The sequence below is a fragment of the Eurytemora carolleeae genome, unplaced genomic scaffold (genome assembly GCF_000591075.1).
Source record: "Eurytemora carolleeae unplaced genomic scaffold, Eaff_2.0 scaffold188, whole genome shotgun sequence".
Lineage (NCBI taxonomy): Eukaryota > Metazoa > Arthropoda > Copepoda > Calanoida > Temoridae > Eurytemora > Eurytemora carolleeae.
Genome location: NW_019396140.1, coordinates 246,051 through 267,097, shown reverse-complemented (window position 1 = coordinate 267,097; position 21,047 = coordinate 246,051). Strand labels below are relative to the sequence as shown.

The 21,047-nt window shown below is 34.3% G+C and overlaps 2 protein-coding genes across 4 annotated transcripts; one reads left to right on the top strand and one right to left on the bottom strand.

The window, feature by feature from the left end:
* Window positions 1–433: 433 nt before the first annotated feature.
* Window positions 434–20,944, bottom strand: LOC111696132 (GRIP and coiled-coil domain-containing protein 2). 3 transcript variants are annotated; one of them, XM_023465683.1, is made up of 14 exons: window positions 19,910–20,944; window positions 18,876–18,905; window positions 18,081–18,198; window positions 17,009–17,177; window positions 13,067–16,040; window positions 12,443–12,558; window positions 11,336–11,417; window positions 10,397–10,687; window positions 9,228–9,385; window positions 8,643–8,739; window positions 8,109–8,289; window positions 2,155–2,303; window positions 980–1,178; window positions 434–920 (listed from the first exon to the last, which is right to left on the bottom strand). In XM_023465683.1, the coding sequence occupies exons 1-14, from the start codon at window positions 19,913–19,915 to the stop codon at window positions 838–840; spliced, it is 4,653 nt and encodes a 1,550-aa protein (XP_023321451.1). In that variant the 5' UTR covers window positions 19,916–20,944; the 3' UTR covers window positions 434–837. The 3 variants fall into 3 exon arrangements, with proteins under 3 accessions (XP_023321451.1, XP_023321452.1, XP_023321453.1); XM_023465684.1 differs by lacking the exon at window positions 18,876–18,905; XM_023465685.1 differs by lacking the exons at window positions 18,876–18,905; window positions 19,910–20,944 and adding an exon at window positions 17,456–17,518 and having other exon boundaries at window positions 18,081–18,166.
* LOC111696133 (uracil phosphoribosyltransferase) lies at window positions 3,928–7,552 on the top strand. Its single transcript, XM_023465687.1, has 6 exons — window positions 3,928–4,568; window positions 4,725–4,852; window positions 5,582–5,723; window positions 6,068–6,194; window positions 6,560–6,665; window positions 7,161–7,552. The coding sequence occupies exons 1-6, from the start codon at window positions 4,492–4,494 to the stop codon at window positions 7,244–7,246; spliced, it is 666 nt and encodes a 221-aa protein (XP_023321455.1). The 5' UTR covers window positions 3,928–4,491; the 3' UTR covers window positions 7,247–7,552.
* Window positions 20,945–21,047: the final 103 nt, after the last annotated feature.

Here is a 21,047-nt window from a genome sequence, read left to right as displayed (position 1 = left end):
AGTCGCAGGAAAAAAATTGTAAAAAATGTAAATTGCAAGTCCCGTGTTTAAGATTCCTGGGACTTTTTCATAGAAAATGAAAAAATATTTCACAAGACTTTTTGGTGACAAATTTTAGGACTTCGTTTCCGAAAACTTTTTCAAAGAACTTAATACGTGTGTCGTGTAAAGTGAATAATTTAATTTTTTTATAAAGATAAATTTTCCCATAGGAAGACTTACACCTTGAGAATTCATTCTTATATACATATAAATACTATACATATGCATATTATATACACATATATATATATATATATATATTGTGTGTGCATGCTAACATACGTACATAAAATCTCTATTTAAAAATGTTCGGACCAATGACTATACTTTTATATAAGGTCCAAAAAGAACAAGAAACAAGAGATATGTTTAAGAGTTTTGCAGAGATAAGTTGAAATTTAATAGATACGTATATTTATTTATTTTATCACAGTTTAATCACAAAGAAACAAGGGAAACAAAATTTAAAACATTACAAACTGAAAATGCACAATTAAGGAGTCCTTGTACAATATGTATAAATGATAAATGTGTATTATTAACACACAACAACCTCATGAAAAAATGTAAACAAAAATAAAGAAGAAGCAGGATTTTTGGCGCTACGGTCATAATTCAGAAATGTAGGCTTGTAGGACGTTAAACCGTGGGACGCTTGATTTTAGTCCCGTCAGACCACTGACAGTTGGGTGCAAAGAACCAAGAATCTAGCCTTTTAGGACGTCTGAACCATGTCCGTTGGATGTCAGAACCAGGACTGTAGTCCCGTTGAATACTAAAACTAGGTTAGTAAACCTAGGGACTAGACCAGAGATGAAGATAACTACCCCAACCTTCACCCCCTCCTCCACCACCACCGCCACTACTGTCCTCTTCAGCTGAAATAATTTCGACATTAAATAATTTAGAATTTTCTAAAATAAGACAAAGATTCTACCTTTTACAACTTGTTGAATAAGATCAATCTCCTTCTTTGATAGTTTAAGTATAGTTGAGAGGACAGGAACTAGCCTAGACCTCTCTTCTCCGCCTAGTGTTAGAAACTTCAAGATTACGTTCTTCACGTACTCCAGGTTCTCTATATGCTTGTGTCTCTCCTCACTCCGCTGGTAGGTTCGGATCTCTTCCTTCAATACCTAGGAGAAGATTGTTTGAATTAATCTTATCAATAATGTGGAGGATAGCGTCGTTTTTCTAGTTGGAAAACTGTTTTATTTTGATAGCTTCTCCATTTTTTCTAGAAGCAAGAAATTCACAAATCACAATTAAAGAGAAATCAAAAACGAAATAACCAGTTCTCAAAAACAAAAACATTGATTTCTAATTCACACTTGATGAGGCGCCGTTGTTAATCGGACATGCCACTTTATCAATATTTTAGAATATTGCAGTAAGATCCAGAAAACTTTGAAAAATGAAGACGAAATAGTAAAATAGGGACATTGTAATAACATCACACACATGCACTTAAGTATTGTTTTAATGTCGTCTAACTATTCCACAGTTTTCTGGTTCTCACTGTACTATTATAACGTTAAGTCAACGATAAAAAAGAAAACCCTGCGACGTATTTTAGTTTAATGTTGTTAAAAATGGTGGCATCAAGAAATGAAAGCATGGCTAAAACAGGGATAGCTGACCGGCTGCGTGTTTGAAATGAGCAAGGTTACAGTCCGATTTAAATAGAAATTAGTTTTTGTTTTACAACCTAAAATATAAAGGTGGTTATAAGAAATGACGCAACTAAAATATTAATCTTCTAACAAAATACTTAACAATTCTAAAAGCAACATTTTTTAATCCCTATTTTTGAATATTATATAAAATTTGTCAGGAGAACGCCCCAAAAATGTTATAGGATGCTTAACATCTAGCGTCAAAATCTGTGCCAAAACTGTCAAACCACGAAATCGTACACAAGCTCTCCTGTAAAGTACTTCCTAGAGTTGTGCAACTTTTTTTAAACACACATTATCCTTGGATGGCTATCAAAGACGACCTTTTGTAGTCTCTTAATTGCTAATTGGGGCACCCTGTATATGAAAAAGCAGTTTCTATACCCAAGTAACAGAAAAATATAAAATTTTTATAAAATCCCGTGTATCTACCAACCTCTGTTAATTTCTCCAATCTCCCGTTCTGCGCTTCACTCTCTGCCAGGAGCGCAGAAAGATGCGCAATTTGTCGGTCAACTCCTGGTGCGCGGTCCCCTCCCTGCCTAGAACTAGCTGTACTGCGAACCGTCTCACGGTCTTGGAAACCTGAAATATTAAGGTTTAATCAGATTAAAGTTTCTCCTCCCATCAGCGCTAATATTTAGACTACTAGCTATGCATATGATAAGATAATATTCAATAGCAGTTTGACTGTATGTATTACTCTTCAGTATAAGTTTAAGTCTATCCATATAGGTAGGTACTATAACTTGGGAATCCAGCTTTGCCTGGAGTTTTCCCTGTAAAAGTCAATCCACTTAACTTGGAAGCATGAGCCAAAAAATAGTTCAAATGAGCAGAAAAATAGTTCAAATGAGCAAAAAAATAGTCCAAATAAGCAAAAAATAGTCCAAACAAGCAAAAAAAAATTAGTCCAAATAAGCAAAAAAAATAGTTCAAATGAGCCAAAAATAGTTCCATGAGCCAAATAATAGCTCAAATGAGCACAAAACATAGTTCAAATGAGCAAAAACATAGTTCAAATGAGCCAATAAATAGTTGACCAACGATTGATATTATTGGTCATGTGACTGCAGCGCTAAGCTCCCTAGCCTATCCTAGCTGCAGCGCTCGGCCCTTAGAGCCTGATTTAGCCGCGGCGCTTGGCCCAGAAAGAAAGTTTCAAAAAAATAGTTCAAATGAACAAAAAATTTGTTCGAATGAACAAAAAAATAGTTCAAATAAGCAAAAAAAAAGTTCAAATGAACAAAAATATTTAGTTCAAATCTATATATAAATTTGGCTTGTCTGTCTGTTTGTTTGTCTGTCTGTTTGTATCCAATAAACGTCAAAACGGCTGAACCGATCGGGCCCACATTTTTTGTGGGACATCTAGGGACCCCAAGGAAGGTTCATGAATGATCAAAATTTCAAATATTTGTCTCCATCAAAATTTGATCTTCATTAAATTTTTGAAAATTTTGAAAATCCACGAAATTTTTTGTGAAAATCCGCGAATTATTTTTGTTTTGTTTTACGATGTACGCAAAGAGAACATGTTCACAATTAATTTAGAAGATGGGCGGCCCTCTAAGGCTAGTGAGCTAAAAAATAGTTGCTCATTTGAACTATCTTTTTGATTTATTTGAACTATTTTTGCTCATTTGAACTAATTTTTTGCTCATTTGAACTATTTCTTGTTCATTTGAACTCTTTTTGATCATTTGAACAAATTTTTAGCTCATTTGAACTATTTTTTGGTTCATTTGAACTATTTTTTGGTTCATTTGAACTATTTTTTTGCTCATTTGGAAGATATTTACCTTGGTTAATTTAAACTAATTGTTTTGCTCATTTGGACTACTTTTTCTCGTTTGAACTATTAAATACTTTATTTAAACTATTTGCTTTGTCATTTGAATTATTTTTATGTCAATCTGTGAAATATTGTTTAATCATTTAAACTATTTTGCGATGATTGTTTGACCTATATTTTTTCATGAAATATAAAAATTTTATAAACTTCATATCTCAAATGAATAAATAATGTGTTATTTGAACTACAGCTGAAATGACGTCATTATCAGTAGTTAGAATGATCAATAGTTCAAACGACATTAGTTCAAATGCAGATACACCCATGACTTGAGAAAAGTTGTAAATGTCCTAAAAAATTTCCAAAAATCCGCAAAACTTCATCTTTCAAAATGTTCAAGAATTGTCTGAAAGTTTAACCTTTCATAAAAAAAATATCATTTCCAACGTTATAAAGAAAATTAAAATGTAATAATAACATTCAATATTCTTCATTAAGAAGAATTGCCGATGGATATCGCGTGTGTTGGAATTACTGTATAAACGACCCACGTGAAAAACATGTAAAATATTAAGACACAAAAAAACACATTATTACTTCTCTCAGAAAGAACGACCCTACGTTGTCATATTCTATCCTAAATATAATTAGAGGGAGTATTTAACCCTGTCAGTGTTGATGAGAGAAGTAGAGAAAACTCCCAGTTTAGCAGAAACCATACACACGCCACAAGTGTACTCCGTGTACTTATGTTCAAATCAAGTTTAGGAGATTTAGAAGATATACATTCCATTCTGAAACCAAGTTCACTGAACCCGTTTTTAGGATTTCACGAGGACAACTTGAACTTAGACATGGCAACAGTATGGAGAGGAGGGGGGGGGGGGCGTAACCACAAGAATCTTATTTTCCTTTAAATTGGTAAAAACACTAGTTGATTATTAACTATCTGTGTGAACTAAACAATTTCAGATTAAAATGGCTCAAGACCATCCAAATCTGACAGTTGTAGAATCAAGGGCTGTTTCATATCTTCTTCTCAAACTAAGAAACAAGTAAGTAATATAAATTAATCTATGTGAAACATTATGCTCCTTTAAAAACGATACAGGAATGTTATAATTAGGGTTTCTTTCAATGGCGATTTTATAGTTATGAAGGATATATATTTCTTATATTTGTTCAGTAAATAAAATTGCTAATAATTGCAGAGACACGAAGGCTGATGAGTTCCAAAGAATAGGAGACCGTATGATGCGCATACTCGGAGAAGAGGCATTATGTCGTCTTCCTTCTGTAGTGGAGGGAGAGGTTCAAACACCCTGCGGAACTGTCACAGGTTAAAGAACTTCATAAATTAAATTCATTCATCCAGCTCTTACAAGCTTCATTCGTTCAACTCGGAAAAGATTCTTATATCCAGCTCTAGCAAGATGAATCTATTCAACCCAGATAGGGTTCATTCATTCAACCCATATAGGATTCATTCATTTACCCCAGATAGGATTCATTCATTCACCGCAGATAGGATTATTTCATTCACCCCAGATAGGATTCATTCATTCACCCCAGATAGGATTCTTTCATTCACCCCAGATAGAATTCTTTCATTCACCCCAGATAGGATTCTTTCATTCGCCCCAGATAGGGTTCTTTCATTCACCCCAGATAGGATTCTTTCATTTACCCCAGATAGGATTCATTCATTCACCCCAGATAGAATTCTTTCATTCACCCCAGATTGGATTCTTTCATCGCCCCAGATAGGATTCTTTCATTCACCCCAGATAGGATTCTTTCATTCACCCCAGATAGGATTCATTCATTCACCGCAGATAGGATTCTTTCATTTGTCCCAGAGTTGATTCATTCGTTCTCCCCTGATAAGTTTTTAATCCAACTTAGACATCTAGGTCGTCATTTCCATAAATCTTACAGTTTAACCTGTATCAACCTAGACATCTAGGTCGTCATTTCCGTAAATCTAAGAGTTTAACCTGTATCAACCTAACTAAATAGAACCCAAGCAATATAGTACTACCAGAGCACAATATCTCTAATATTGCAGGTCCTGTGGATAGTCCTACTCCTGGACCTCCAGTATGTATTGTGTCTATTGTCAGATCTGGAGATATTCTCCAGGAGGCTGTTAGAGTACTCTCTCCGGGATTCTCTGTCGGCAAGATCCTAATTCAGAGAGATGAATCCAGGGAAAGATTTAGCTCTCATATTCATTAGTTTAATTTAAGACTATATAATAGAAACACATATCTTCAACTAAAGTTCATAAAGTCTAAAAAAGTCTTAAAAATGTTGTTCTTTCATTTATATTTCATAATATTGCTGTTTACTTATTTATGAATCTAAAAAGAGGATTTTTAAGGCAAAAGGTTTTTTTCCTTCAAAGTTTTAGTTGATATTTTCCTACTTAAATCCGGATCTGTGGATCTAAATATTTTTGAGGATCCGGATCCAGACACAAACAAATATTACGGATCCATTAAATCCTGATACCATGCAACTGAAAACCATTGATCACTAAACTTGAGTTCAGGGAGGATAAGCCTGCAGTACTCTACTACAAGAAACTACCTAAGAATATAAACCAGAGTTTTGTTCTCCTGGTAGACCCTATGCTAGCCACTGCTGGATCTGCTATCAGAGCTATTCAAGTTCTCAAGGTTAGGATTAGACCAGTAAACAGTTGGTTTCGTTTATCACGTGTACTGTTCATTCCTCTTTTCACAGAATGTACAGTTCACAATACCCCAGTTATCTTCTTTGTTAACATAACTGTGTTTTCAATTCACGTTTTTGAAATCAAATCATTCTTTACAGGGATTGCTTGAGGTGATCAAGGTAAAGTTTGGTAAGATGATTTACCAAGAATTGTCGATGAATTGGCTGGAAAGCATCTTTCCTATAGTTTCAATTCCATCTCATATTAATAATTTTAATTAGTAACATTTGAAATAAATGTAAAGATAACGATGACCATTTAAAAACTCTATATTATGATAATCTTATTCCTAATTTCTATTTGAAGGAGAACGGAGTTTCCACTCAGAATATCATGTTCCTAAACTTAATCTGTTGCCCTGAAGGGCTACAAGCAATGGCAAAACTGTTCCCAGAAATCCATATTATAACAGGTTAATAAATTGGAAAAATGACCCTTAAATTTAATTCCCCATTAGAGGGGTTTAAAGTTCTAAAATTCTAAAATTCCCCAACCCCTAAACTTGATATTGAATTTGCAATCAAGAAAGAGCATGGCTGTTTATTTTACCGAGAATATTTTATAATTATTTGTGAATATTTTTAATGGTAAACGCAATTTCAGTGACTCTCCGTGCAAAGGTGACGTTGCTCGATTCACAACAGTACCCTTGAAACTTTTATGTGATCAATAATGTGCAAGATATTGTCGTTTTCTATGTTATTTTAAAGTAGAAATGCAGAAGTAAGTCAGTTTTTTAGATAAACCACAATTGAATGTAATCAGTTTTCAAAATTATCAACATTGATATCTACTTTATAATAAACCAGACTAAGATTCTAAGGGTACCATATTGAGAAGAGGGTATTGCTATCGTTGCACGGAGGACATTTTAAATTGCGCTTACAGATCCTCTAATATGCTGTAGGGTGTGTTGACTCCCATCTAAACGAGGACAAGTATATAGTCCCAGGTCTAGGGGACTACGGAGATAGATACTATGGTACTGAATAAACACCAGATCAGCAAAAATGCGGCTCATGGAGAATATAATGCGGCTCATGAAAATGAAATGAAGCTCAAGCTGAAACTATTTTTATATTGCTATAATTATATTAAAGATTCATTTATTTATTTATTTTTGGATTTCTCCTTTGCTAAATCATGAAATGGTACTTTTTGTTATAAAAAAGCGGTCGATTTAAAAACTTTACCACTTCGCCATGAAAGCAAATATTTTGATAAACTAGTGGAAATATAAATTTGCTATATCTATGTGTAGGAAAGAAAAGAGCAAAATAAAATCCTTAATTAAAGTAATGTCAATGGTATTTTTTATCCGTACATCAACAGTTTACAATTTATAAAATAGAAAAAAAACATCTCAATCCTACTAAGTTAAGGTGTTATGAATGGTTACAGATGGCACTTTATAAATAGAAGACAGAGGTTCACTTAAAGGGACAATTCACATCGGTACCCTTAAAACTTATATACGGTATCATCGTTTTTCTAACTTTTTAATTCTTATAATTCCTCCAATGTTTCTGCAAGTCACTTTTGCATAGAACACACAATTAAGAATAATCTACTTTGAAAAAAAAACATGAGTATCTATTGAAATGAAGTGATCCAACATTTCAAGACTTAAGCGCCCGATTCACAATGGTACTCAGTCTTTGTCTTTGTCTAAATAAAATTATTTATTTCTATAGGAAAATTGATAGTTTTCAATCTACTTAAATTCCTTAAAGGTAGATAAACAACTTTCTCATTAATGTACCTCTTTAATTGAAGAATCACTTGAAATTACGTAGACACTAGACAGTCCCTTTACGATAACGTTGAAATTTCTTAAAATACGCAAAATTCCTACCTGCACCATCTCCCTGTGCAAGCAGTTGATCTAGAGGTAGAGGAGATTGTATAGATCCTCCTCCTCCTAAAGGAGGCTCAACCTCTTGACCCTCAGCAGCCTCGCGTTCTATCTGAGATATATCCAACCTCTCCATTGGCGGCTGGGCTCCAGCAGCCTCCTCAGCATACCTTCTGGCCTCCTAAAAAACAATTTGTCAGTGGTACTTTTTTTCTTAAAAAATAATGTTTGTTCACCGTAGGGGACAGAAATATAGGAACAAAGAGGGGCAGGAAAAAGGGAAGGAAAAAGGGAAGGAAAAATGGGAGGAAAAAGGGAAGGAAAAGGGAAGGAAAAGGGAAGGAAAAGGGAAGGAAAAGGCAAAAAGAAAAAGTGGATAGGTAGGGAAGGAGGAAATGGAAGGGTGAAACAAAAGGGAAGGGGGATAGGTAGTAAAGGAAATTAAAAAAATTTTACATGGGGGGAAAGAATAAAAAAAAATATAATTATTAACACCCTTGGTTCAGTTCAATAAAATCCTAAGCCCTGACGAACCTGCTCCTTCTGCAGAACAAACTCAAGTCTAACAATCTCGTTCTCAGCAACATCTATCTGTGTCTTCAATCTACCGATCTCAGTACTGTAGGATGCCCTAGAGTACAATTTAATTCACTTCACTTCTTAAAGAAAAATAATAAAAAAGATAAAAATAAATTTTTCTCCCTTAATTGGAAAATAAACTCAATCACCAGTCACGCCATTACACTTGACCCTCAAAATTAGTTTCGTGGCGGATACACAGCTGTACCCTTTAAATAAACCTTAATCTGAGTGACAATGAGGAAGATATCCTTGTTTTACTAAAAAAGGGAAACTTTTAAATGCAGTTTATTGTAAAAATAACTGGATGCAGCAGAGACAGAGAACGAAATTTACAGAAATGAAACTATGTTCGTCGCTATAAACCGTACGTCTATCTCAAGGTGTCTGGAAATCATGTCGACAGTCCCTCAGATTTCGGAATAATCGAGGTGGTTGACTTGATCTAAAGATTAATACTCCACTGAAAAATATTCTTGACTGGTCAATTCAGACTTTTAGGAACCGGTTTAAGAAGAATCTTAAAAAACATGTTTCTACCTGGCAATCTCCAGGTCCTGCATATATTTCTGTTTGATCTCCTCCATCTGGTGGGACACTTTCTCCGCCCCCTTCTCCAAGTCCAGCTCAACCATCTTCTGCTTCTTCTCCATCTCCTCAACCTTGGATCTCCAGGTCTTCTCTTTACCAGCAATCTCCTAACAAATGGTGATAATTCAACTTTTTGTCTTGTCTTATCTCCGACAGTCAGAATTGTATTAATGAGGTTTTATTTTAATTTTATTATTTATCAGAGAGTGGGAAATTTCACTAGGTTTGGATGGGAAGGGGATGTTAATTTCTTTAAAATATGAACTATTATATCTATTATAAATATTTCTTTTGTTGACTTTTATTTTTAGGAAAATTCATTCATGAATTTAAAGGGAATGACCGGCAATGTATGGTGGCTGAACTGCATGCAGTATTGTGGCAATTTTTAAGGATTCATTGGAGACAATTAAAACATTTCTACGACGTATATTTATTGAGTTTGAGCGCAAAGTCGACACTCAAAATCATGAATTTGGGTGGGTACGTTTTCAGAATCGTTTTTTTTTAAATTATCAAATAACGACGACAAAAAATGTAAAAAATTCAACAGTAAACTAATTAGTTGTTAAGAAACAGATTGAGAAAATAAAAATTAACTTTTATCATTAAAAATAAGTAATCTTATTCAATTATTAGTTTCTATAATCTCTCATTATTCACAAAGATTTTCTCCCGATTTTCTGGAATTTTTGACAAACTTCTTTTGAGAAATACGTTCCTAAACATCTAGCTAGTTTACAGTATAATTTTTACTCTATTTTTTCGTCGTCGTTATTTAATAATTAAAAAAATTATTCTGAATTCATATCCACCCAAATTCATGATTTTGAACATCGACTTTGCACTTAAACTCAGTAATTATAGATCGTGGAAACGTTTTATATGTCTCAAATGAATCCTTAAAAATGTCAAACTACTGCATACTCAGTTAAACCCCCATACATTGCCGGTCACTCCCTTTAAGAACAGTGCAGGTTGATAATAGTTAGATCGAGATTCAGAATACCGATGTAAATCACTTATTAATAAGTAATGACAACTTTGAATGCAGGGTTGCCTTGATTCAAACTTATATGAGCTAAGCTTAGTGAAACTAATCTGAGCTAAGCTTGTACCTGGAGTAGAAGAGATTGTCTCTCCATCAGTCTATCATGTTCCTCCTGTAACCCTCCCTTCTCCATCTGCACCGTCTTTAACTCAACCATCAAGCTTCTCATCCTCTCCTCCAGTCCAGTGTTGATCTTCTCCATGGTCTTCATCTCGTCCTGGTTCCCCCTCACGACCTCCTGCTCCCCCTTCTCCTTTGCCTGCTTCAGGACGCTCTGCGCCCGAACTTTGTATTTCTCAAACTCAATTCTAACCTTCTCCAGTTCAACCTCCTGATTCTTACATTCAGCTGTCTTGTTCTAAAAATAATATTCTACAAAATTAAAATTTCTTAGAAATATAATAATTAAAGTAAGCAGAGCTAATACATGAGCATGAGCAATGATCATTGAAAATATAAGAATAGTGGTTGAAAAAGCAGGAAACCTTAAATATTACTAAAAAGAGAAGAGAGTTTTGAAGAAAAAAAATAAGGAATAATAATTGTTGAAAGTGGTAAAGATAGTTTTGTACGAGTGGTTTGAACTTGTTTATTTAATAACAGGCAAAAATTGTTATTATTGTTGACAATTTATAGTGCCACCCAAAAGTTTATGCATGAATTTTTTGCTCAATTTTTTTCGAATTTTTATTATGTTTATGTATAACTTCGTTGCATAAACTTTTGAACCAGTTAACATTAAAAAGTTGGATTCCTTTTCTTTGATAGGCTACTATGCAAATAGTCAAGACGTTTCAACACAATTGTTTTCTTTTCCCTCATTCGGAAAAGTTTTCTTTATAAGAGTAACCCTATTCTACTATGAGCTTTAAACCCTAGCTAGAAACATGTGCGTGTTTCAACAGAGTTCCTCTATCAAAATTTTAGGCAAATCCGTTAAGAAGTTTCTGAGTTATGATTGGACATACAAACAAACAAACTTTAAATATATTTAACAATTTCTAACCTGTAATCTGAGCTCTAAAGATTGAGCTTGTCTCTCAAGCTGACCAACTTTACTCCGTTCTTGTCCCTCAACCTTGTCATTCCTAAAACAAAAACAAAAAAAATTCAAGAGGAGAGAAATCAAAGAATGAAGAAGAGGGGGTTTAGTGAAAAAATCAGGAGGAGAGAAATCAAAGAATGAAGAAGAGGGGGTTTAGTGAAAAAATCAGGAGGAGAGATATCAAAGAGTTAAGAAGAGAGGGTTTAGTGAAAAAATCAGGAGGAGAGATATCAAAGAGTTAAGAAGAGAGGGTGTAGTGAAAAATTCAGAAGGAGAGATATCAAAGAGGCAAGAAGAGGGGGTTTAGTGAAAAATTCAGGGGGAGAGAAATCAAGGAGTCAAGAAGAGGGGGTTTAGTGAAAAATTCAGGGGGAGAGAAATCAAGGAGTCAAGAAGAGAGGGTTTAGTGAAAAATTCAGGGGGAGTGAAAGCAAGGAGTCAAGAAGAGAGGGTTTAGTAAAAAATTCAGGGGGAGAGAAATCAAAGAGTCAAGAAGAGGGGATTTAGTGAAAAATTCAGGGGGAGAGAAATCAAAGAGTCAAAAAAGAAATTTTTTTAACATAACTTGCTAAAGAAAAATTATTCATTTTCTCAATGCAGCAGAAAAAAGAAAAATATTTTGGACACCACGCACAACTTCATACATAGTTAGAGATTCAGAGAACTCCAGTATAATTAAACCTCAAGTTGACTAAATGGAAACAATATTTACTCCTGGACTGAAAAATAGATAAGTCCGACTTTTTTGCCACTGCCATGGTATTAAAGATTGCAGTATTTAAAAAAGTCTTTATTTGTCGAGTTTAGGGAAGGAAATACAAAGATGGACTTATACAACCCTAAAAAAATTGTTTGGATCTATAATAGCAAACCTAGAAAGTACAGTTAATTTCTAGCTCATAAAGGCTTGTCTGTCTGTCTGTCTGTCTGTCTGTCTGTCTGTCTGTCTGTCTGTCTGTCTGTCTGTCTGTCTGTCTGTCTGTCTGTCTATCTATCTATCTATCTATCTATCTATCTATCTATCTATCTATCTATCTATCTATCTATCTATCTATCTATCTATCTAACCTGGCAAGAACTGTTGCTAGTTGGTTTCTAGTATCCTCGTACATTCTCATAGTTTCTTCAAACTTTTTACTCAGCTCCTCTGCTTCTCCTCTCTTCTTGACCAGCTCTACCTCAACCTAGGATGCAAGAAAATTTGATTGTTTAAAGGGATTGTTCATCTATTAGACAATTTTCCGAATAAGGTACATAAGCTGACATCTACGAGATGTCCCTGAGGGTTAGATCCTTGGACCGAAAAAGATTTTTTAAATTTCTTTGATTTGATAAATATTTTCTCTTTATCTGACTGTTTTACATAGAAGAATGGGATGAATCTTTACTTACTTGTTTACTTACTTACTTTAGATTGGCAAAAAAAATCTGGAAGATTTTCAACCATTTTTTTCAACTGGTGAGAGGGTTAAGAAGGTCTGATGTCGTTAATTAAAAGTTTGTTTGCAACAGAGTGACCCATTAGAAGTATTTTTTACGGATTTATGCTGAACTATAATTTAGGTTCTGTTTTTCACAGTCACAAGTCTAATTTGAGTTTATCATAAAAAGTGTAAAATAAAAAGTTTTTTATTATTAAAATTTCGAAATTGGCCTACATATTGGCGAGTTAGAGGTTTGGTAAAGTTTTACCTCATGTAGCTGAGCTCTAGTGGAGGATAGAGAACTCTGTCCTCGCTCCGACCTCTCCTGTTCCTGAACCAGAGTTTCCTCCAGCTGTCCAACCTGCAGCTTCAGAGTAGACAGGGTTTCCTCCATCAAGAATATCTGGTTTGATTTCTCCTTTAATTGGTTTTCCAGGAAACCGGTTTCTTTTACTTTCTGCTCTACACACTTTCTCTCCTTCTGCTCCTGGTCCAGGGTAACCCTGAGAGAGGTTAGTTCAACCTCCTTCTCCCTCACCAGTCCGGAGTATTTAGTGATCTCGGATTTAGCGGAGAGAAGGTTCTGTGATGCTTCCATTGCATTTTGTTTGTTGGTCATGCTTTCCGTCATCATGGTTTCAAGATCCTTGGTCAGATCTTTCACTTTCTTCTCCAGGTAGTCAATCTTATCCACAGCCTGGTCATATTCAGACTGGAGCTGAGTAAAGTTCTTGGTCAAGGTTGCAATCTTATCTTTCATTCCTGTAGGTTCAGACTCAGGTTTAGGTTTGGATTTCATCCGTTCTAATTCTTCAATAATCTTGGTTTGTTCATTCACCTTCTTTTTTAGTTTAATGGCGACCAGCTTGAGTTTTGAATATCGATCCTCGAATGAGTCTTCAACATCTTTCATCCTTGAGAACTCCTCGACCCTGCTGACGGTGCTGGTGCTCATGATCTCACTCCTACTCTCATCCAGCTCCTGAGCACTACTGTTCATACTGTTTCCAGTCTGTATCCGGACACTGTCCAGTTCACAACTCAGGTCTGAACACTTCTTGTTAGAAATCTCCAGTTCTTGCTTTTTCTTTAGTAGTTCCTGGCACCTGGAGTCAAGATCCTTGGTTTTCTTCTCTAGTTCCATCTGGAGATCTTGGGAAACCTGGGACAAGGAAACCAAGTTCTCCGTCTTGGTTTTTAATTCAATCTCAAGATTGTTTTTAAACGAAGTAATGTTAGTCAGTTCTTCCAACTTCAGTGTCAAGTTGGTTTTCATCTCACTCAGAGCTTGTTCCAACTCTTGGCATTTATTTGATTGAATTTGGGCTTGCTTGCTCAGGTCACTTGAATTAGCCTTAGCTGAATCTGATTCCTGGAGAGCTGTTTTTAATCTGGTTTCCATTTCTTTTAACTCAGTTCTTAAGTTTTCCGTGATATTTTCATGGTCGCTTTTCAACGATTCATTTTCGGTCTTCACATTTTGTATATCTTGAGCAAGGTTGTCTCGTTCTGTCGTCAGTGCAGCAATTTCAGTCAGACGAGCGCTTAAATCTTTTTCTAAAACTTTCCCTTCTTCTATAAAGTTCTTGTGCAACTCGGCAAGTTCAGTATTTTTCACTAACAACTGATCATACCTTCTGCTCATATCCTGAAGGGTTTCCTCCGACTTGCTTCCATCCATTTTATTTTTCTTAAAATCTTCAATTTCTATTTCTAGATCCTTTTTTTCAGTTTTTAATTGCTCTATGCAGGAATTCATCTTAATTTCTAGATTTTCCTTCTCCTTACGCAGAAATGATATTTTTCCTTCCTTATTATCTAAGTCCACCTTCAATGCTTCGATGGTTTCCTCTTTCCGACGTATATTTTCTTCTAGAGCTTTATTCTTCTCATTTTCTTCATTTCTGGCATTAAGATCGTTCATTTCTTTAGAATTCTTTTCTAGATTTTCTGTGGCTTTAGCTAATTCTTCTTTTTTCAACTCGAGGATTTTTTGAGTCTCGTCCTTTTCCTGTTTAATCTGGTTCAGCGATTCAGTTAGAGTTTTTATTTCTATATTTCCTTTGCTAATTTCTTCTCTTAGTGTTTCAACAAGAGCAACATTTAGCAGAACTTTTTCCGACTCCTCCAGAAGTTTTAACTTAAGTTCAGTCAAATTTATCTCAGTCTTACTCATCCTATCCCTGCACTCCGACAGTTCGAAATCAAGACTAGAGATTTCCTTCTTCTGTGATTCAATCATTAATCCTTGATCCTTAGACTCTTCCTCAAGTTCTTCAACCTTCTTCTCCAGGTTGGATTTCAGATCATATAATCTATCCTTCTCATTCCGTGCTTCATCAAGGTCCGCATATGTTTTTTTCAAAGTATTCTTTACTGTTAACAACTGTTCTAGGAGTTCAGTTTCCTTCTCTTGCTGTTTCTCCTCTTCCTTCTCCAGTCTCTCCTTGTCCTGCTGTTCCTGAAGTTTTATCTCTTCCTGTTTCTTGCTTTCTTGCTGTTTTTGCTGTTCTTGTAAGTTCTGCTCTAGCCTACCTATCTTCTCTCCTCTCTTCTTTACTTCCTCATTTAACTGATTGAGTTCGGAGATAAGTCCTTCATTAGTAGATTCTAAAACCTTCTTCTCCGTCTCGAGGAACTGATAACGAGATGTTGCTTCCTCCAATTCCTTTAGAGTTTCAACTTTACCTGACTCCAGTTCTTTAAGTTCATTTCTCAAGCTAGAAGTCTCCTCTTGCATTTTGGTTTGAAGATCTTCGGCATTTTCTTTATACTTCTCTAAAATTTCAATCATATCTTTAAGTTGTATAATTTCTGTTTCTTTAAGTGAAACATCATGATCTTCATTGCATTTAGTTTTCAACGACTCTAGGTGTTCGTTTAGTTCCTTTATCTTTGCAGTTTTATCTAAATCTAACTTAACTAAATCTGCCGCTTTTTTCTCCTCAGCTTTTAGCTTCTGCTCCAAGTCTGTTATTTTTTCGTCCTTCTTCTTCATATCTTTCTCCATCTTCAACAATTTATCCTTCTGCTTTTTTTCAGTTTCCTTTGCGCAGATCAATGCAGCTTCTGATTCCAAAGCTTTCCCTGCTTTCTTCTCTAGGTCGGCCATCTTGGATTTATTTTCTTTCAGGTCTGTTTCAACCTTAGCTTTAGATTGACCGGCCAGCCTAGCTTCCTCACTATATGCATCAATCTGTTGGAGTAAACTCTCATTCTCTTTACTAATCCGATCTAGCTGCCTGCAATATTAGGACATATTTATTAATATAAAAAGACAGGGGATGTTATTTTCAAATTATTCAAATGTTCGATTCACAACGGTACTCTTTAACCCTCTATCTGAGACGTGTTTTATATTAAAAAGTGTTTCATTCTGTCGATTTCCTTTATTAGTCGATCTCTTCTGCATATAAATACGAGATTATACAAGATAATGTCTGCAAGAAACCCAATCTATACAAAAATTTGGCTTGTCTGTCTGTTTGTTTGTTTGTTTGTTTGTTTGTATCCAATAAACGTCAAAACGGTTGAACCGATCGGGCCCAAATTTTTTGTGGGACATCACGTGACCACAGGGAAGGTTTATGAATGATAAAAATTAGAAAAAAGTGTTTTAAAGGTTTTTAATTTTGTAAAAAAATTTAAATTCTTGAAAATCTGTGATTTTTTTTTTTTAAATCCGCAAATTTTTTTTCTTCTTTGTTTTAAAATGTAAACAAAAAGAACATGTTCACAATTTAAATAGAAGATGGGCGCGAAGCGCCCTACACGCCTTGAAAGAGGGGCACGAAGCGCCTTGAATTTCTAGTATGTTTAAATTTTGGCTGAAACGAACGTTTTAAGTGAATCATAGTGAATCGGACATGCCCTATTTTTGATAGTCCCTTTACGGAACAAGATATCAGAGCATATCAGAGCAAATCAGAGCAAATCAGAGCAAATCAAAGCAATTCAAAACAAATCAGGGACATTTGACAGGGAACCCCCGAACAATAATGCTGCTCGGTATCAAAAATGTTATTTAAACTTTTCTATATAAATAAATTATCACTTAACTAAAATTTTTCAAAATTTAGCCCGAAACCCCCATAATATTCTTGTTGAAAAAAATAGAAATTTAGTATCAATCGAGATTTTTATAATCAATGGAATAAATCCTCAGTTTTGGAATTGATCATTGTTAATAATTTTCCCATAAAAAATTTACCGTTGTTTAGCTTCCAACAGATCCTGGATCTGATCCTGTCCAGCAATCAATTCCTCGTTCTTGGATTCTAAATTCTTAATTTTCTCTTCATCCTTGTCCTTCTCCGACTTCCGCTTCTCCGCCTCAACCCTTCCCTCCGCCGCAAGCTCTTCAAATTTCTTCGCCAAATCTAGAAATCATCCGCCATTAAAATAAAATCATTAACATTTCAAAATCTAAATTAAAGTTTTAACTTTAATTGTTTCAAGATATCTAAAGGTACTACACAGGCAAGCCATGGACTAAATTGGGGGGGGGGGGGGAGTACAAGTAACAAAAAACATTAAAGAAATTAGATTCCAAGAATGTTAAAACATAATTTAAACACAAAATTAAAATTAAAAAAACCATTTCTGAAACAAAATCCTAATATATTATGTGGTTGTTGTTAAAAAAAATGTTACTCACTATAAATTGCACAGGAGATAGTGAGGAACATTTTGTGAATAAGTTAACAAGCTAGCACACTAACTAAACACAGTACAAAGGTTAACTAAAAGTATATTACAGAAAAGTTAAAAAAAAACCACCAATTTATAAACTAAAACATAAGTTTTGAAAAATATGTTAGGTAAAATTTATTTTAAAAATTTCCCAAGAAAACATCCCGTGGGCACAATTTCCCAAGTATCCACTTCCCAATGATCAATTTCCATATTGGTATCTCCGAGCTAAGCCGCCCCCCCCCCCCCCGGCATAACCTAGCCTCATGTCTAAAACATTCCCTAACCATCATAAACCGTTGGCATCTTTTCTTTTCAGTCTAACTTTACGTATGGAAAATGTCCTTTGGAAAATTACCACCGAAAAAATGTTTTTTGAAAAGTACCCAAAACACCATAAAAAATTGCTTGTTTTTTTTGTCTGTAGCCGGTTTATCCTTCTGCACAAATTGCTGTATATTTTCACTTTCCCCCCAATTAAAGATTTCCTTTCCCCAAATGACAACTTCCCACAGGCCTAAAGGTAAAAGAAAGTTGCCGATAAGAAAGAGAAGAACTCAACACCAAAAAAAAAAAATACATTCACATACCGTCTTTCGCCTGTTTAGCCTTCTGCGCAAGTTGTAGCAGCTGTTTACACTTAGCGATCAGTTCTTCTTTAGACAAGGAGTCCAGGAGAACCGGTCCCTTTCTTCCCACCCCGGCATCCTGTAATTTATACATACAGTACACAGCTCATTTAAAGGGACCGTTCGTTAATTTTAAAAAACGAGTTTTGGATGGACATAACATTTGTGAGTTTATTCATGTCATTTGGTTTTCGAGTTTCTTACTTTATGAAAAAAAAACTTAACTTCAAAAACCTTTGCCTAAGGTGCAGGGCTGAAAGACAGAAATTTTCTCTTGAATTTGAAAATGATCCCTGTTACCTTTTAAGGTTACATCTTAAAAAGGAAAAAAAGTTTTCTAAAAGTTACTTTCAAAATTTTAAAACCTTCCTTTGAACTGTTATGAGTGTGTTAACTTAACACCGTATTCCCTTTATTGCACTTTAATTAACAAAAAGAAAAACAGTGCGCCACCATCTTATGAAAAACAGGGAGAACCTCTAAAACCGGTTAAATTTTCTAACGATATAATAGTTAAAAAATTCTCCCTATATTAAAAGCTTCAAACTCGAACTTCTAATACCTAATTCTTAGCGACCTGATAAATGATAATGTAAACTTTGTAGTTAAAAGGTTGAATTCTGCGAGATCAAATAGAAAATAGTGAAAGTTTTTATTAAGGTTGACACTATCAGGTTGCTAAAATTAAATTAGAGTTTGAGTCGGGTGTTCAATTCCTTCAAACACAAATTTGATTTCACCCAAACCTAAACTCACATTAAATTCTGCATCAAAGTCCATGTTAAACTGAAAGAATTAACAATTATACATACTAAATAAATCTACCAAGAAATGGAAAAAATAACAGATGTTTTTTTAAATATTTAGCGTATACAGGTAAAACTCTTACAAATTAGTATAAAACTGAAGAACTACAGGTGGAATTCAAGTTTAAGGTTCCCAAATAGATTATCAAGTACAATAGGTGGCAACAGAGAAATGGACCAATTATGCACGACGTCACAAGTGTCAAATAAACAAGGAAACGAAATTGTCTTACATTAGTTGACAGTTTTACCAAGATTAGATAAATAAATGTGAAAACAAAAAATAAAGAAAATTGCACATATTTTACTGTAAGATAAACACTGTATTCTAAAATAATCACTATTATTAATAATTTTGTCGAACACAAAAACTGAATTGACACTTGTGACGTCAGAATACAACTAGTGTACAAATTTTACGTTGCCATCTATAGTACTAAAATCTATTTGAAGGTTCCAATAATGCATCTTCTCTCTCCGCAAAATAAAGCAAAATAGCGTACAGCCCTAATTTTATACAGTACAAAAATTATTTGAAATATTGTCTTTTCTAAAACAAGTACTTATGATTGAACGTCACAGAAGTCTTCAGTGAGAAAAGAAGAAAAATAAAAATACAAATTAAAATTTTGTTATTTCAAACATTTGGCTCTTAAGTCTTTTTTGATCCATAATCGTTAATAATGTTAACTTGAAAAAATCAACTAGATTAAGGACTCACTGCCTAACTTAAAGTGATTCTTAATTTAAAAAAGCATCGAATGTCGGATTCACGAAGGAACCATTAAATTCGTTGTCTCTGCAGACTAAATACACAAATCACTTCTACAGAAACCCACAATAGAAAATTATCAATATTTCTAAAAACAAAAATAACTTTAACATCTTTGCTGTTGAAGGGTACCGTAGTAAATCGGACATGACACTATGTAAATAAAATAGGGTCACTTGAAATTATGTCTACTGTCCCTTAAAGTTCCCTACCGCCATTGTAACGCTAGCTCAAGATGCCAGGACCTCACAATATATTCCTCTGTACTCCTCAAACCACGAGGAGCATTTATGTCCTAGTTCTGAAATATAACTATCTAAGATGATATAATATCACAATTTAGGACTGCAAATATAGGAAAATAGAAAATCCAATCAAACTTAACAATTAAACATAATTTAAAAAATCATGATTAGATTATATTAGAGCTGGTACTGAGTAGACCCATATACATTTAGTTCAGCGTGAACTGTTATGTAACTAGGTCTAGTTCAGTGTGTACGGTTAAGTAACTAGGAACTAGTTTAGTGTGTACTGTTAAGTAACTAGGAACTAGCTCAGTGTGTACTGTGAAGTAACTAGGAACTAGATCAGTGTGTACTGTTAAGTAACTAAGAACTAGCTCAGTGTGTACTGTTAAGTAACTAGGAATCAGTGTGTACTGTTAAGTAACTAGGAACTAGCTCAGTGTGTACGGTTAAGTAAGTAGGAACTAGCGCAGTGTGTACTGTTAAGTAACTAGGAACTAGTTCAGTGTGTACTGTTAAGTAACTAGGAACTAGTTCAGTGTGTACTAATAAGTAAACTAGAAACAAGTTCCCTGTGTGCTTATTAATAACTAGAACTAGTTTAGTGTGTACTGTGTAGTGTGTACTGATTAGTAACTGGAAACTAAAACTGACTAAATACTAAGAAAATAGGAACAATAATAGGGGCTACCCTATTTTTTCAGAAGACTTTAAAAAGGAAGATCTTTTATGGCCCTTTAGATCTAATATCATTAATAAAAAATTATACATTTAAATTAAAAATGACAAGTCGGATTCATCAAATTGACGAAGATTGTATTACATTATTGCCAAATGTTAAAATCAGAATTAAACAAAATTTAAAATAATCAAAAAATAGCCATTTAAGAAATGAGTACTTTGTGGTTTAAACTTCGAGCTTTTAAGGGACTGTACGCTATTTGAAGTATCCCTCCATTTAAAAAAGAGTCATGTCCGATTCACAACAGTACCCTTCAATTTATTGTCTGATAAAAGATAAATATAATATCCTTTTATTCGAACAGATAAATGATTTGTTTTTATTGTGGTTTTCGGATTTAAGCGGCGAAGAAAATTGTCA

Coding starts and splice junctions, on each gene's coding strand:
- LOC111696133 (XM_023465687.1), top strand. CDS start 4,492: ATGGCTCAAGACCATCCAAATCTGACAGTTGTAGAATCAAGGGCTGTT. Junction 4,569..4,724: donor CTTCTCAAACTAAGAAACAA/GTAAGTAATATA, acceptor TAATAATTGCAG/AGACACGAAGGCTGATGAGT. Junction 6,666..7,160: donor AGAAATCCATATTATAACAG/GTTAATAAATTG, acceptor AATATGCTGTAG/GGTGTGTTGACTCCCATCTA.
- LOC111696132 (XM_023465683.1), bottom strand. Junction 10,688..11,335: donor CTTTAGAGCTCAGATTACAG/GTTAGAAATTGT, acceptor TATTATTTTTAG/AACAAGACAGCTGAATGTAA. Junction 1,179..2,154: donor GATTGGAGAAATTAACAGAG/GTTGGTAGATAC, acceptor ATCTTCTCCTAG/GTATTGAAGGAAGAGATCCG.